Genomic DNA, 14,975 nt, shown 5'->3' on the forward strand with positions numbered 1-14,975 from the left:
CTCTTTCTTCTTCCTGTCGGGCTCCACTCTGTTATTCTATTTATCCACCGATTTTGGTCTGCTCTTCTGATATGTCCGTACCAGGTTAACCTCTTCTCTTCGATGTAGTCTATTATGTCGGAGTTCATTCCCATTCTCCTCTTAATCCCCATGCTATTTATTCTATCTCTTCTTATTACTCTGCAGCTTCTCCTTAGGAATTCCATCTCTGTTGCTCTTATTTTGTTTTTGGTTTTCTTATTTATTGTCCAATTTTCACACCCATAAGTGAGGATACTTCTTGTCATGGTATTATATATTTTTTTCTTTGTTTTCATGCTGATGTTCTTATTCCATAGTACTAGGTTCAATTTTCGTATGCAGTCTCTTGTTTGTCCTAGTCTATTTTTTATATCTTTCTCCGTTGTTCCTTTGTTTGATATTATGAAACCTAAATACTTATACTTGTCTGTTTCTTTGATTTGTTTACCTTCGTCTATTTCCAGCTGTTTTATCAGTCTTATTCCGCCGGGACCTTCTGCTTTTTTGTTCTTTAGAGTTTTGATCGTTCTTTTTACCTCAGCTAGGCTTAATGATGAGTAATCCGGTTGTAAAAATACAGGCACGTGCCTTATCTAAAGGACTGAACTTGCAAATTTTTAGTTTAGTTCTATCTTTGTAACTAGCTTGTTTATAGATATATGTGCATTGTACATTGCTTTAATTTTGAGTTGTATTGAAATTTTGTTGTGAGTAGTTATAATAATTGTAGCATTTTGTTGTTGTTTGTTTTTTTAAAACTGTCTATTTGTGTATAAAGAAAATGTTTAGACTATGGGAAAAATCACCTACAGTTTTTCGTGCATGGGAGCAAGAGAACCCAAGTAGTAGTAGAGAAAGTGTAGTAGTCAACAATCTTTTAAGTGTAAGTGATACAAAAAACAATGACACTGAGACTGTAACTGTAGAAAAGTGTCTAAGACTTTTAAAGAAAAGGATTGTTTTGAATGAACAATCTAAGAGAATTTGTATGAACGTTTACAAAAGTCTTCAAAATGATCCTGAAAATAGTTGTAAAGGCAGTATTATAAGAAAAGCGGCCTTTCTAGCAGGAATTCCGTATTCTACCATGCGTGACATCGTGAAAAGTGGTGTTAAAAAAAAACAAGATCGGATACTGGAAAACCTAAACAAATTAATATCGTGACTGCAAAATGTTTAAGGAATTTGGTTTACGAGGAATACAAAAAAATGTAATACCAACAATTGATATTATATACACCAAGCTTGTTGCGATGGGAGGAAGCTGCCTTAAAACCACTTTACGTAGACGGCTGAAAAAACTTGGGTTCAAATACAAAATCGTTGATAAACGGGTGGCTATTATGGAAAGTAAGAGAATAGTACACTGGCGTTTAGATTATTTAAAAAAAAAATTGAAGAATATCGAGACCAACAGCGGTCTATATATTATTTAGACGAGACATAGTATGAGACGCATGATACCGCTAGTAAGGGTTGGACTGATGGTTCACTTGGGTGCCATTTGAAAGGAGTACCTCCGAATAAAGGTTCTAGGATGATTATTGTGCACTGTGGATCTGCAAATGGTTGGGTGCCAAATGGGTTAATGCTTTGCGGAAAAAAAAATAGAAAAATGTAGTGTAGATTATCATCAGAATATGAATTCTACTATATTAGAAAAGTGGTTTAAAAATACACTACTTCCCAATATAACACCGGGCAGTGTGATAGTTATGGATAATGCTAGCTACCACTTAAGGCTTTTCAAAAAAAATTCCAAACAGTTCATCTTCAAAACAGGAACTAAAAGATTTCCTCTCAGAAAATGATTTGTATTTTGAAGACAACTATAATAAGAAACAGTTACTTGAAGTGCTTCGTACTAAAATTTATAAGAAACAATATATACTGGACACTATTGCAATAAAGCATGGCCATAATGTTTTGAGGTTACCACCTTATTTTTGCATATTCAATCCTATCGAACTTATTTGGGGACAAGTAAAAAAACGGATTCGGAGGAACAATAATTTGCCGACGGACGATAGAAAGCCGGTGCTAACTATACCTATTCTTGAGCCGCTTTTATTGACCCCTTCAAAGTTTAGTTACAAACCTGATAGCCACTTCTATTTACTGCAGTTTTTGTGGTTGTCTTTTGACCAATGATAATACTTCTTGTGATATATAGTTGTTCATTTGTGATTCCAGATTATGACATCTGATTATCCGGATCATTCCAGAAATCTAGGAAGAGTGGTCAGAACATCGATCAGAATAAAAAGACACTACATTATCGTCACAATACGTTTATTTGAACATTATATAATGTGTTACCGGTAACAACACGTAGCTGGTCTATGTCCCAGCTCATATCTATACAATAATAAAATATGAATATTAATGAACATGTAAGAATAACTAAAATCTCTTTTTAAATAACATATTGATGTACAAATATGAAAACATACATGTATATATTGATATCATTTAAGTCGTCTAGATGAGTCGTGTATATCAATTATAAATATTAATATAAGGAGATACAGCTGCTATAGTGTTAAAACGATTGAGGACATAATTACTAATTTCGAAGAAGGAATTTAAATTATCGCAATATATCGAAAATGAAACTACAGTATACTCCCTTTATAACGAACACGGTTATTACGAGGTTTCGCTTATAACGAGGTACATTAGATGTCCCGTGAAATTTCTATTGAACTATAACCCTTTATAGCGAGGTAAATTTGCTTATAACGAGAAAAAATAAGATTGAAAAACGTGTTTTTTACGTTTTGGCCCGGTCTTAGCTATAAATAAATACCCTTTTTAACTGCGGGCCGCCCGCAATAAACTTCTTACAATTTATGATTCTTAGTCGGAAATGTAAAATTTATGATTCACAAGTGTCATTGTATTGGGTTGACCATTCACACGTGTTTTAAAGGTTGTCAGAAACTTTATCCAAGGACAAAACGCAAATGAAGAAGCATAAAACTGTTTCACATCTTTAGAAAATATGATAGATAGAATACTGGACAATTTAAAGCAGTCAAAAATGACAAAATACTTTATACACTTTATACATATTTACAGAATACAGATTTTTTGTTTTAACGTATATCATTGACAGTAAAAGTAAACAACTCTTTTTTGTTTTAATGCATTTCATTGACAATAAAAGTAAACAACTTTGTTTTAAAAACGCCATTCAAACAATATTTATTAGCATCTTATATTGCTCCGAATGGCTTCACTATAGAAAGTTAATGTTTTAGAAAACTACATATTCATATGTATGCACAGTATTATTGTTGTTGGATATAACGAGATCCGCTTATAACGAGGTAATTAGTCTGTCATTTCAGTTCTCGTTATAGAGGGAGTCTACTGTATCTGAAAGGAATAATGGTCTGTGTCTATGGAAATAGGCTATTGAATATGTTCAAAAAATAGGGCTAAAAGGAACTACAACGTAAGGGGTTTTATTAGTAGCAGTGATTAGTGATCAGTGAAAAGAAATGTTGAGAACAGTGTTTCCGTTTTAGTCGATTTAGCCGTGCTAGAAATATTATTGTTGGTGGCACGCTCGGTGTGCTTAGTCGGTTGAAAACATTAGTTGCAGGTTGCAGTAAAATCAATTGCAAAAAAATATAGCGGTCGTGTAGATAAACGAAATATCGGAGGCGTTAATTGATTTAGATAAATTATAGATATTATAATATTTTTAACAATTTGAATCAAACTACAATTTTTATTTCGACGTTTGTGAAACAATTGCATACAAGTAACGTTTAATAATATGTCATTCTAAAACTACATAAAAATATAAGATAAAAGTACTCCATACTCACTTGGTGAATCAACTAGTAAGTCAGCAGTGGAATTGTCAGTACAATTGGGTGAAAGAGAGCTTGGCGACCTCTTCATGGCTTGACTAGAAACATTTCCATGGTTGGTATTAATACTAATTTCTCCATTAATTCTACAATTATTATCTCCTGGTGACGGATTTCTCGGAATGTTGCCTAAATTAGTTCCATGCATTTTAGTATCTACATAGTGACTACTCTGACTTGTTACTAAATGACTCGGAGCAGTACCCATCGACGTGGAACCCAAAGGAACTGATGATAATGGCGATGAACCCATATTCGGCACGTTCATTTGGTTTCGGGTTTGGCTTGATTGAGGAGGAGATGAATTCAGCATGGGCGAACTGTTCAGTAGGGGTGACCGATTAGGAAGTATCGGTTGAGTTAAAGGGTTTATTAAAGGTGAGGGATTAGGGTTTGTGTGATGGTGGTTGCTGAGAAGCTGGGGGAGCGATTGAAGTAGCTGTTGTGCGGAGCCGTTAGAGAGAAGGTGGGTTAGAGTGGCGGGATTAAGGAGGTTCGGATTTATCGTCCCATTTGATGTCGGTGGTACTGAAAAATAGAAATTTTTTTCTTTATTAGAGTACAATATAAATTAAGTGAATTACTTTATTAAGTAGAGTAAAGCCAGATATTAGCTATATTATACAGTTCCATCAAAAAATAAAATTACTTAATTATAAAAAAGTAGTGTACTTATATAAAAGATTATATCGTAGGTTTTAGAACATACAGAGCTTTTTATGAAGAATAACTTTTTTTCGTAAAATTAATAATAAAAAAGTTTCCAAGATTGATTTTGAGTTACTTAGACACACTGTATAACTACAATACGTAATTACAAATTTAAAAAACACGAAATATAATAAACATAATATTGCAATCGTATGTAGCGTCATATTATTTTTAGAAAAAAAAAAGCTGCTCGTCATCCCAATTTGCACTCCAATATTCCTATATTTTATGTAATTATACTTATTTGACAGTAATTCTTTTTATTAAAATCCTATTCGAACCCTCCACTGGAAATGACCCATTAATACAATTATAACAGTTGAAATGTACATCTATGATTGAGATACGGTGAAAATAGAAAAAGTTTTCGAGGCTACCCGTACACAAAATAGATTTATTGATCTTACCTGGATTAGTGGGATTAGTTAATAAATTAGTTTGAGCCATGGCTTGCAAATTGGCTAAAGATGTCTGCATCACTTGTCCATTATTTAGTGCCAGATTAACCATCTGGTCCGAACTATTTACATGGTTAACTGGGATTGTCAGAATAGTTTGGGTTGCTAAACCTGTAATAGACGAATAGTTTTGTTATATAACATTTAACTTACTCAAAAATATTATTGAATACAATATATATTTGGATATGTAATTCATAAGAATAAAGTGATCGTAGAAAGTTAGAAAATTTGTTAATAATCAAATAAAAATCAAAATTTACCATAAAATTTTTTAATATTTTCGTATCAAATGGAGGTAAAGAAACCAGGTAATTTACCAACAAATATGATTTGTGTGATTTTTAAATCACACAAAAGAGGAGAATGGAAAATATGCCAAAAAACAAAGAAATATCTATCTATCATAACTTCAATAAAGCAAATTTAGTGCTAAAAGAATTGTTATTACAAATACGCAATCAATTGAAGGGCTTATTGCTATATAATGACAAGCTACATTTGTTCATGCTAAGCAACATGCTAGCTAACAATGCTAAACTACAGGATAAGTAGTTCCGCAATCAAATCACAGATGGCAGTACAGGAACCGTATTATTATATTGCACAGTAGTGTTTCTGTGAAATATTTTATGCAGATAGTGACAAGCCAATTTCTAATATGGCCGCCGCCTACTCGCCTTTGACAACCTGTGACGATAAAAACAGTGTTTTTTTGTGAAAATATGGAGCAACTAGATAGCACAAATAGCGATAATGGTGGACATAGTGTTCCACCATGAGATGATAGTAAACAAGATCCAAACTATGATCCAGATTCAAAGCTAAGCATTAGTTTTTTCGAAGTGTAGCTTATCATATTTTACCTTTTAAATATTTTAATAACTATTTTACGACAACACTTTTCGTTTTTATTTTGCGAATTTGTAAAAATAATAAGAATGGCAACAACCATTATTACAATAAGTTATTATTATGATTTTTACTTACGTTTTACATTTTTATTTGTTAACCTTATTGTGTAGAATTTAGTGTGCCTTGTCATTATATAGCATATTGAAAATAATCTTTTTTTTTAAATTATTTAGCCAATAAAAACAAAATTTTACCCATACTAAGGTTTACAATGTTTTTATATAATTTTTTAAGGGGCAGTTAACAGCCCCAAAAATAATCAACGCCCTTGAGCATCATATAGAATATGAAGTACATGGTGAGATGATCCTAATCTCAAATTTTTATGCAAATCGATGCAAGCCGAAATCATTTTTTAGGATAAAATTTTTTTTTATATCTAGCTCTAATAAGGGTGATTTTTAAGATATCCTAAAGCATAAAACAATTATTATTTAACTAATAAAAACCAAATATTGACCGTATTAAAGTTTAAAGTGCTATTTTATATTTTTTTTACAATTAGGGATAGTTTTCACCCTTAAAAAACCAAAAGCGTACAACGGCTCAATATAGAAAATTAACTAGAGGGGGAAATAAGTCTAATCCCAAATCTTTATACAAATCGATTCTGGACGAAAAAATTGCAAGGTTTTGCCATTTTTCAGTTTTATTTCCTTGCCTATATCATAAAACAGTGTCATATTTATAAGACAGTCCAAGATTGAAAAACGGAACTTCATGAATATTTTCATATTTAAAACACTATTTTAATGACTATTTTACTAGACTATTTTTAACTAATAAAACTCGTTCCTGCCCGTGATTTCTCTGCGACAAAATTATGACAGATCCGTTAAGAAGGTGTCTGGTAATTCTATTGTTGTCAGTTTGACAAACGTTATTGAGGCGTAATCAATTTTGGACAGATGTAATGAAACTAGACAAAATATCAAGATTTGGATGCCAGCCACGTGAAGAAATCAAAACAGTGGTTTCAGAAAATGTACCATTGAACACGCAGAGGTCCAGAAGCTCTATTTGGACCCAATTTTTGGAGTTCCTATGGGTGAGAAATTTTACGCTTGAAAGATGTACTACCATAACGGAACTACCAAAAATTCTTGAGGATTATGCCTTTAACATGAAAAAAGGCAATGGCCAAGACTATAAAGAGTCATCTGTAAAGTCCATGTGGAATACTACAGCAAAAATGGTACAACAAAAATATTTTACGGAGTACGGCATAAAAATCATCCCTTTCACAGATATATATTTCAAATGTGTAAGATTGGCCAGAGATACCAAGCAGAGGCAGCTTCAAAATGTTCAAGAAAAAAGAAAACTCAGTTCAAAAGCATTATCCACCGAAGTCCTATTAAAAAACGTCCAAAGCTACGACGAGGAAACCCCCGATTAAACACAAAAAAAGTTTTTTCACCTTTGCTGATTCGAACTTGCTTGGAGAGGCAATGAGGCCGTAAACTGCAAGATTAACTTTTCCCAGAAGGAATTTGATGTTATGGGAGAATTTAATTTTACGGGAGAATTTAATTGAATACACCATTTTTTTCAAAACAAATCAAGGCGGTTCGAAAAGTTTGGCAAGCAGCAAATGGCTGGTAAGAAATTCATCAAACGAAAATTTATGCCCAGTAAGATTATTTTTGAAATTAATGGAAAAAAGGGGATCAAAGATTTTATCAGACAGACTCTTCTTACCGTTCACCCCAACTGGAAGGATGGATCTTGGTTCAAAAGCTGTCTACTTGGAATCAACAGCGTATCTAAGTGGACAAAAATGTCAGTTAAAAAAATTGGAATAGACACAAAAAAACATAAAATAACAAATCATTCTCATCAATTTTCAGTTGTGTCAGCCTTGTTCAAGCAAGATGTTTCTAAACAAAAGTTAATTAAGATTAACTCAAATGCAAGCTCTCTAAAACCATATCTTCAGCTGGATTCCAGTCGCCACCAGAAGTTGATCGAAAATTGCCTCCTCATTCGTTATGCCCTGCTATGGGGAGGGGTGGTTGGTTATAGCTTGGGGGTCAAATAGGTACCACTCTATTACGGAGTGTGACCGGTGTGATCTTCGGACATGTAGGTCCCACTGTTCCATTGGAATACACATGTCACTAGGAGCTGGGGTTCTACAAAAATTGTTGTGTGTGTGCATATACGATAATTATGTCCAAAATTTTGAAATTAAAAAAAAATAATCGTTGGGTTGCACCTACTTCTTCTTCAAGTGCCCTGTCCGTTGCGAACGTTGGCTATTAACATGGCAATTCTGATCTTATTTGCGGCGCTTCTGAATAGTTCGACCGATGTGAGCCCGAACCACTTCCTCAGATTTTGGAGCCACGAGTGTCTTCTCCTGCCTGGCCCTCGCTTACTGTCTATTTTTCCCTGGACAATCAATTGCAGTAGACGGTACTTATCGTGTCTCAATATGTGGCCTAGATATTCAAGCTTTCTTTGTTTAATTGTATTCACGATTTCTTTCTCCTTTCCGATTCTTTGGATTACCTCTATGTTGGTGACATGTTCGGTCCAGGATATACGAAGAATGCGTCGGTACACCCACATTTCGAATGCTTCTAGTTTTCTCGTGAGCGTCTCCGTCAGCGTCCAGGCCTCCACACCATACAGTAAGATCGGAAAAATGTAGCATTTAACTAGTCGTAGTTTTAGGGGAAGAGACAAATCCCTGCTTATGAGGAGCTTTTTCATATTGCTAAATGCTGCTCTAGCTCGTTCTATTCTCGCCTTAATTTCTGTGGCCTGTTCCCATTTTGCATTTACGTTGGTGCCAAGGTACACATAAGATTCTACATGGTCAATTAGTATGTTACTTATCCGTAACTGTCGAGCAGGCTGTTGCTTCCTGCTTATCAGCATCCACTTTGTCTTCTTGAAGTTGAGGCTCAGGCCGTATTCCTCACTAACTAAATAAACTCTTTCCATTACCTGCTGTAATTCGTCTATGGTACTGGCAAGGATCACCGTGTCGTCGGCATATCTTATATTGTTTGTTAACTCGCCGTTTATTTTTATGCCCTCATTTGCATTTTCCATACATTTATTAAATATTTCTTCGGAATAAATATTGAATAGGAGTGGGGATAATATACAACCCTGACGGACACCTCTTTTGATCTGCACACTTTTAGTGAGTTCGTTGCCAATTTTTGCTCTTGCTGTTTGACCCCAGTATAGGTTTGCCACAATTCGAATGTCCTTGTCGTCAATACCTGTCTTTCGCAGAATATCTATCAATTGTTCATGATTGACATTGACATTGACATTGTCAAATGCTTTTCTAAAATCCACATTGCACCTACTATGATGATAGAACATGTAATTGCTCTTCAAAATCCATTAGTGTGGACAATCCTGTGCAGCACAAATCTATTTTACAAATAATATTGGTTTATATTAAAAATAGTAAAAAGTTGCTGTCAATTTTTTTATATCGATGACGTTTAAGATCTGTATCCACTTCTACGGTATAAGTCGTTATTTTTTAAACATCTTTACTTAATTGATCCTGAAATAAATTTTAAACAATTTTTTACGCTGTTCTAAGTACAAAACCGAATAATCAGATTAGAGGTCATCACTAAGCTCGCGTGTTGAGACTCGTTAATTTGTTCACCCTTGAATTTAGGCGTTCAATTTGTAATCTTTGTTTTTAGTTGGTATAATTAATGATATGATTGTTCTCATTTATTCCAATCTTAAAGTATTACTCTGTCTATGCGGCATAAATTAATTTAAAAATTGAATTCATATATTTCTATATACATATAAAATTTTTTGTTTCGGTATCGACTATATACTATTTAAAATAATCTCCTTCCACGAGAAAACTAACCTCTATTCACTGTATCTACCTACCAATTCTGATGTTAGTGTACGATCTGAAGAGGGTTGTATTCTTATTTGTCATGTTACCAACGGAGCATCTCTATCCAATGGTCCATCATAATAGTGCGAGTTTTAAATTAATTGTTTAAGCAGTGTCTTTGGATAACCGTTGTTAATAAATATCTCAAGTAATTTGCTCTGATTGTTACTTAGAAACCGGTCGTCACATATATTTCTCATAGCAAGATCTGTACTGTATTTCTGGTTTTTTGGGTGGTTGGAAGCCAAATTTACAAATCGGCCAGATGCACAAGATTTTTGGAACCAATCTAGTATTATATTATCGTCTTCAGTGCGGATTACTTTAGTTCTACAGTTCTTTAGTTCTACAGTCTAAGAAGGGTACGCTTTTGTTAGTTTGTCTTTTAACAGTAAATTGTATTTTGTCATCAGGTGTCGACCTGATCATTTAGTAAGGCATATATAATGTCATCGAAAAATTTATATAGGAAGGTTATTATAAATGGGAGATAGATTGAGGTGTTTTCTATTAGAAAATCTAAAACAATGAGTGCCAATATATTACTTATCGGACTACCCATGAGCGTTCCAAAGATTTGACGATAAAATGTATTTCTAGAAATGAATTTTAGCAATGTCAAAAAACTTTCTTTAGTTAAGATTGTGTAAGGTGTTATTAATTCCCATTTTAGACGTAAAACTGAATATACAAGGCTTTCGGAATGTTAGTGAATAGTAAAAATCTAAAGAGATTGATACATAATTATCATTGTACCTCTATTCTTATTCACAAATGTGAACGTATCTTTAACATTAAAATCTGTCGTATCTTCTAAGACATTGTGTAAAATGTTACACAAAAATTTAGATATATATTATAAGTAACAGAGTTTATTGAAATAGTTATGGGGTAAAAGGACATCTTCTTTATGAATTTTTGATAGACAGTACAGTTTTGGAAAAGAAGAATTTTAGACAGTAAGTTCTCTTGTCTGTTGATCAGTAAGTTATTCTTTATTTAATTATTGGACAAAGTTTGCATTGATGATGCTGGATCTTTAGCTAGTTGTAAATATGTTAGTGTCATTAAGAAATAACTAAATTTTTCATCAACATCCTTATTGAGAGCAACAGTACAACTACTTTTGTGCAGTTGGATGAGATTAAAGTAAAGTTTTAGTTGTATTAAACATAGTATTTAGGTGGGATGGTTTGATATTTTTATAATGAAGCACAAATTTTGTTACTATATTTGTGGATTTGATCCTAATAAGATCTTGAAATGTCCTGGGGATATCATCAATCATCATTCAATCTTCGCTTATCCACTGCTGGACATAGATCTCCCTCATAATTTTCCATCTATTTCGATCTTGTGCCTCTTGCATCCAATTCCTATGACAACGTTTTAGATCGTCAGTCCAACGTGTTGGTGGACGACCTCTGCTTCGGTAGGCATCATCTCTTGGTCTCCATTCCAGTATCCGTTTTGTCCATCTATTATCTATATCATCAATAATATTTTCCATATCAGTAAGAAAGATATATAACCTCAAGGCACTACGTACCGACGGTATTGCAAATTTTGGACCAAGAGAGAGGAACTCAGAAATATTATTATTAACTCTAGAACCACAAGATGAAATTGGTGGAACGACTTTCACAAGGTGGGGTCACCGGCAACCCGAAAATATTTGTCAAAATAAAAGACATTTAAATGTTTTTTAAAGTTATTTATAAAAAAATTTACTAAATGATTTGATTTCTAATCAGAAAATGTATTGTTAGATAACAATAAGCAAAACTATTATACACAGTGAGTCAAAATATAAAAGCACTTATATTTGACAAATACTTTTTGATATGTCAAAAATAAATTAAAAAACAAGTTAGGAATTGAATAGTTTATTCTTATATTATTTACAATATCCACAAATACTAAATTGGTGTTCTGCACACATATTTTTTCACAATAAACACAAATATGGCGGCCTTCTCTATCGTTACTTCTTGGACAATAATAACATCGACGATTTCATTTCTGAGGACTTACAGTGGATATTTTGGCTGGATATCCCAAATAATCACAAATAGATTCCTCTAAATTTTTCGAAAGCCATATATTATTCATTATTTGTTGCATATGATCTTGCACTAATGCATCAGCTAAGGACTTCAAGAATTTTGAACGGGAAATTTTTTCGTCAAAATGTTTTAGTCTGTACAAAATCATTGTGTTTACTCCACCTCCGTCTAACATTCCATAAAAAACACTCAGTGGCCATCTTCTTGTTTTCCTGGCAATGGTTTTTGCATGACATAGTTGATCGAAGGTATCGACGCCCCTCTTAGTGCTGTGCTAGAATATAATTATTTCTGTTTTTTTTTGTAATTACATCAACTTCGTCTAACGAGTGCATAGAACTCATTAATAGAACGCATTTGTCATACTACTGTCAACTTTTACCTAAATGCAAATGCTGAGGACGGAATTTCTGGTCGCTTCGTTTCCAAATATTGGGTATTTAAATATTAGGTATTAAATATTAGGTATTTCTTTTTTATTTTTCTAAGCGTTCCAATTTTTCAGCTAATTTTCACGACGAAAACCAGTTATTCGTGGTGATATTGCGATTGGTGTCCTAAATTTTTTCAGTTAGCTTTAAAACATACTGTGTAGTAATTGAACCTTTCTGCGGATCTCGCTGCTCTTTACCAATATATGGCACAGCAGAACACATATAGCTTGTTTTTATATTGCACATCATTACAAGTTTTAAACCATACTTATCAGGCTTGCTGGAAATGTACATTTTAAAAGGGCACCTTCTTCTAAAGGCCAGCAGTTGCTCGTCTATTGTTAGACACTCTGCCGGATTATAATTGTTTTGACCACCTTAAATAAATATATCCCGTATTTCTCTGATAGGTGCAAATTTATCTAAAGTCTTACGTTCTGCGCGAGTGGGTTTATTATCGAAGCGTAAACACGTTAAAAGAAATTCAAAACGGTTTTTCGACATAGTGCATCTAAATAAGGGAACACCAAATTTTTCAGACCACACATCTATTACTGAAAAATGGGCATGTTTAAAACTCAAGCAAAATATAATAAATCAAAAAATTGTGCGGTGGGGTCACTGGCGACTCCACCTTGTGGTTCTAGGGTTAATACTAGATTGGTACTAAAAACCTACTGTATCAGGCAAATTTCTAAACTTTGCTTCCAACCAACCAAAAAATCAGAAATATAGTACAGTTCCTGCTATGAAAAATAGAACACTGCATATATGTGACATAGATCTTTATTAACAACAGTTCTCCGAAGACACTGCTTAAACAATTAATTTAAAACTTGCACTATTATGATGGACCATTGGACAGAGATGCTCCACAAGATTTTAAATATAAAAGATTGCCCTTCGTTGGTAACCTGACAACTAAGATTGCAGTCTTCTTCAAACCATACACTTACATCATAATTGGTAGGTACTGCGGTATTAATAACAAAGGTTTGCTTTCTCGTGTTAAAGATAAGACACCAGTAATGTACTCTAAAAATATAATCTACAAAATACCGTGCTTAGGCTGCCAAACTTGCTATATTGAACAGACAAGCAAATGGTTAAAACAACATATTACCCAGCTCAAAAGTGACTGCCGTAACGATAAAAACACATGCACTATTGTTGAACACTTCATCAACACAGGTCATTAGTTTGACTATACTAATGTTGAAATCCTACAAACAGTAAGTTAGTATAAAAACACGCTGTTTCCCGAAATGTGTTATCTTGAAATATTCTCAAAACAAAAAATGTAATAAATTACACAGCAGATACGAATTAGTTAAGCAGCAATTACATCAATATTCTGCAATCTATTTAATTCAAAATTGATTTATCATGTGCCTGTTTAACGTTATGTTATATATACAAAGACAAAGAAACTATCTTAATATACATTTTTTGTTGTTTTATGTGTATTTTAACTTATTTTTGTTTAAATTGTCTGTCTAATTGTAAAAGTGTATTACTAATGTTTGTAGGTTGGGTTTTTTTTTTGTAAACAGTGCCACCACTGTAAGTACCACTGTAATACCACCCAAGAATTAAATAATATTTTTAGTCAAATTTGGAAACGGTATTGTGCCCAGGCAATTTTTTTGTGTGTATAAAAAGGCACACTTTCCCAATATTTTCCGTTGTGCATCAAGAAGTAAGAGACCTCTTTCATTTTTGGTAAGAACTTTTTGTATTTTCTTTTGTATTTGTCTCTTTTGCTTTTTCCCAAATTTGATTATGTATTTGCTCATCTGATTAGGGTTCCATGGGGAAATCATGCTCCCCCTAATCCAGAGGCTATTTATCCCGTTTATCCCACTATGAGTATAGTTCTATCCTATTTTTGAGGCGACCTTTATACCTTTGGAAATCTAAGTATATCCAATTGGGAATCGAAGTTCCTTCTCACTACCTCAGCAAATTCCTTCAACTCATATGCAAAGGGAATTTGACTACACTGAATGACACCTTCAGTTAATCTGATTACTACAGCATCATCTTTTTTAATATCAGCTGCAGTTCTAGATGAAATGTCAAGATCAAACAATTTAGGACACGACCTGTAAACCCCAATAACAACGTACATTTACAAAACACCGGGCGCGAAAGTCACCGGTCTAAATAGTTATTTCAGAACAAAAGTCTTACCTTGAGAAGTAGGTATAAGTAACTGGGCCCCTTGAATTCCCTGGACTAGTTGACCTGATGCTAAAATAAATTGTGGCATAACTGCCGGTTGCTGGGAACTCATTAGATTATTACTAGGAGGTGGCATTGACGAGGGAGGTGGAGGGGGAGGTTGTGTATTCATCGTAGTAGTCATGATACTAGGCGGTGTTTCTGCTATTGTACTTGGTTGGGTACTCCTAGGTATAGTTGCTGAAACAAAAAAACACGTGGTTGATATTTATCCTTTTAGAATTGTCTATTTGGTAATATCACTTTGTTTACTGTATTATTGTATATTCCTTCAAAATACTAGCAATTTGCAGGCCCACTTACAAATACAAAACTATCAGTATTTGAGGACAAACATAAATAAGACA

At 33.5% G+C, this 14,975-nt stretch overlaps 1 protein-coding gene across 4 annotated transcripts in view; it reads right to left on the reverse strand.

Annotated features, from left to right (window-relative positions):
* The window catches only part of pdm3 (POU-domain protein pdm3), a 445,430-nt gene that overhangs the window by 32,007 nt on the left and 398,448 nt on the right, over nt 1-14,975 (reverse strand). For all 4 annotated transcript variants that reach the window (XM_072532362.1, XM_072532361.1, XM_072532359.1 and 1 more), the window contains exons 5-7: nt 14,578-14,808; nt 5,024-5,185; nt 3,861-4,433 (exon numbers count right to left, since the gene is read on the reverse strand). In XM_072532362.1, coding sequence (XP_072388463.1) covers nt 3,861-4,433; nt 5,024-5,185; nt 14,578-14,808 — 966 coding nt within the window. The remainder of the gene's footprint in view (nt 1-3,860; nt 4,434-5,023; nt 5,186-14,577; nt 14,809-14,975) is intronic.

Source organism: Diabrotica undecimpunctata, chromosome 5 (genome assembly GCF_040954645.1).
Source record: "Diabrotica undecimpunctata isolate CICGRU chromosome 5, icDiaUnde3, whole genome shotgun sequence".
Classification (NCBI taxonomy): domain Eukaryota; kingdom Metazoa; phylum Arthropoda; class Insecta; order Coleoptera; family Chrysomelidae; genus Diabrotica; species Diabrotica undecimpunctata.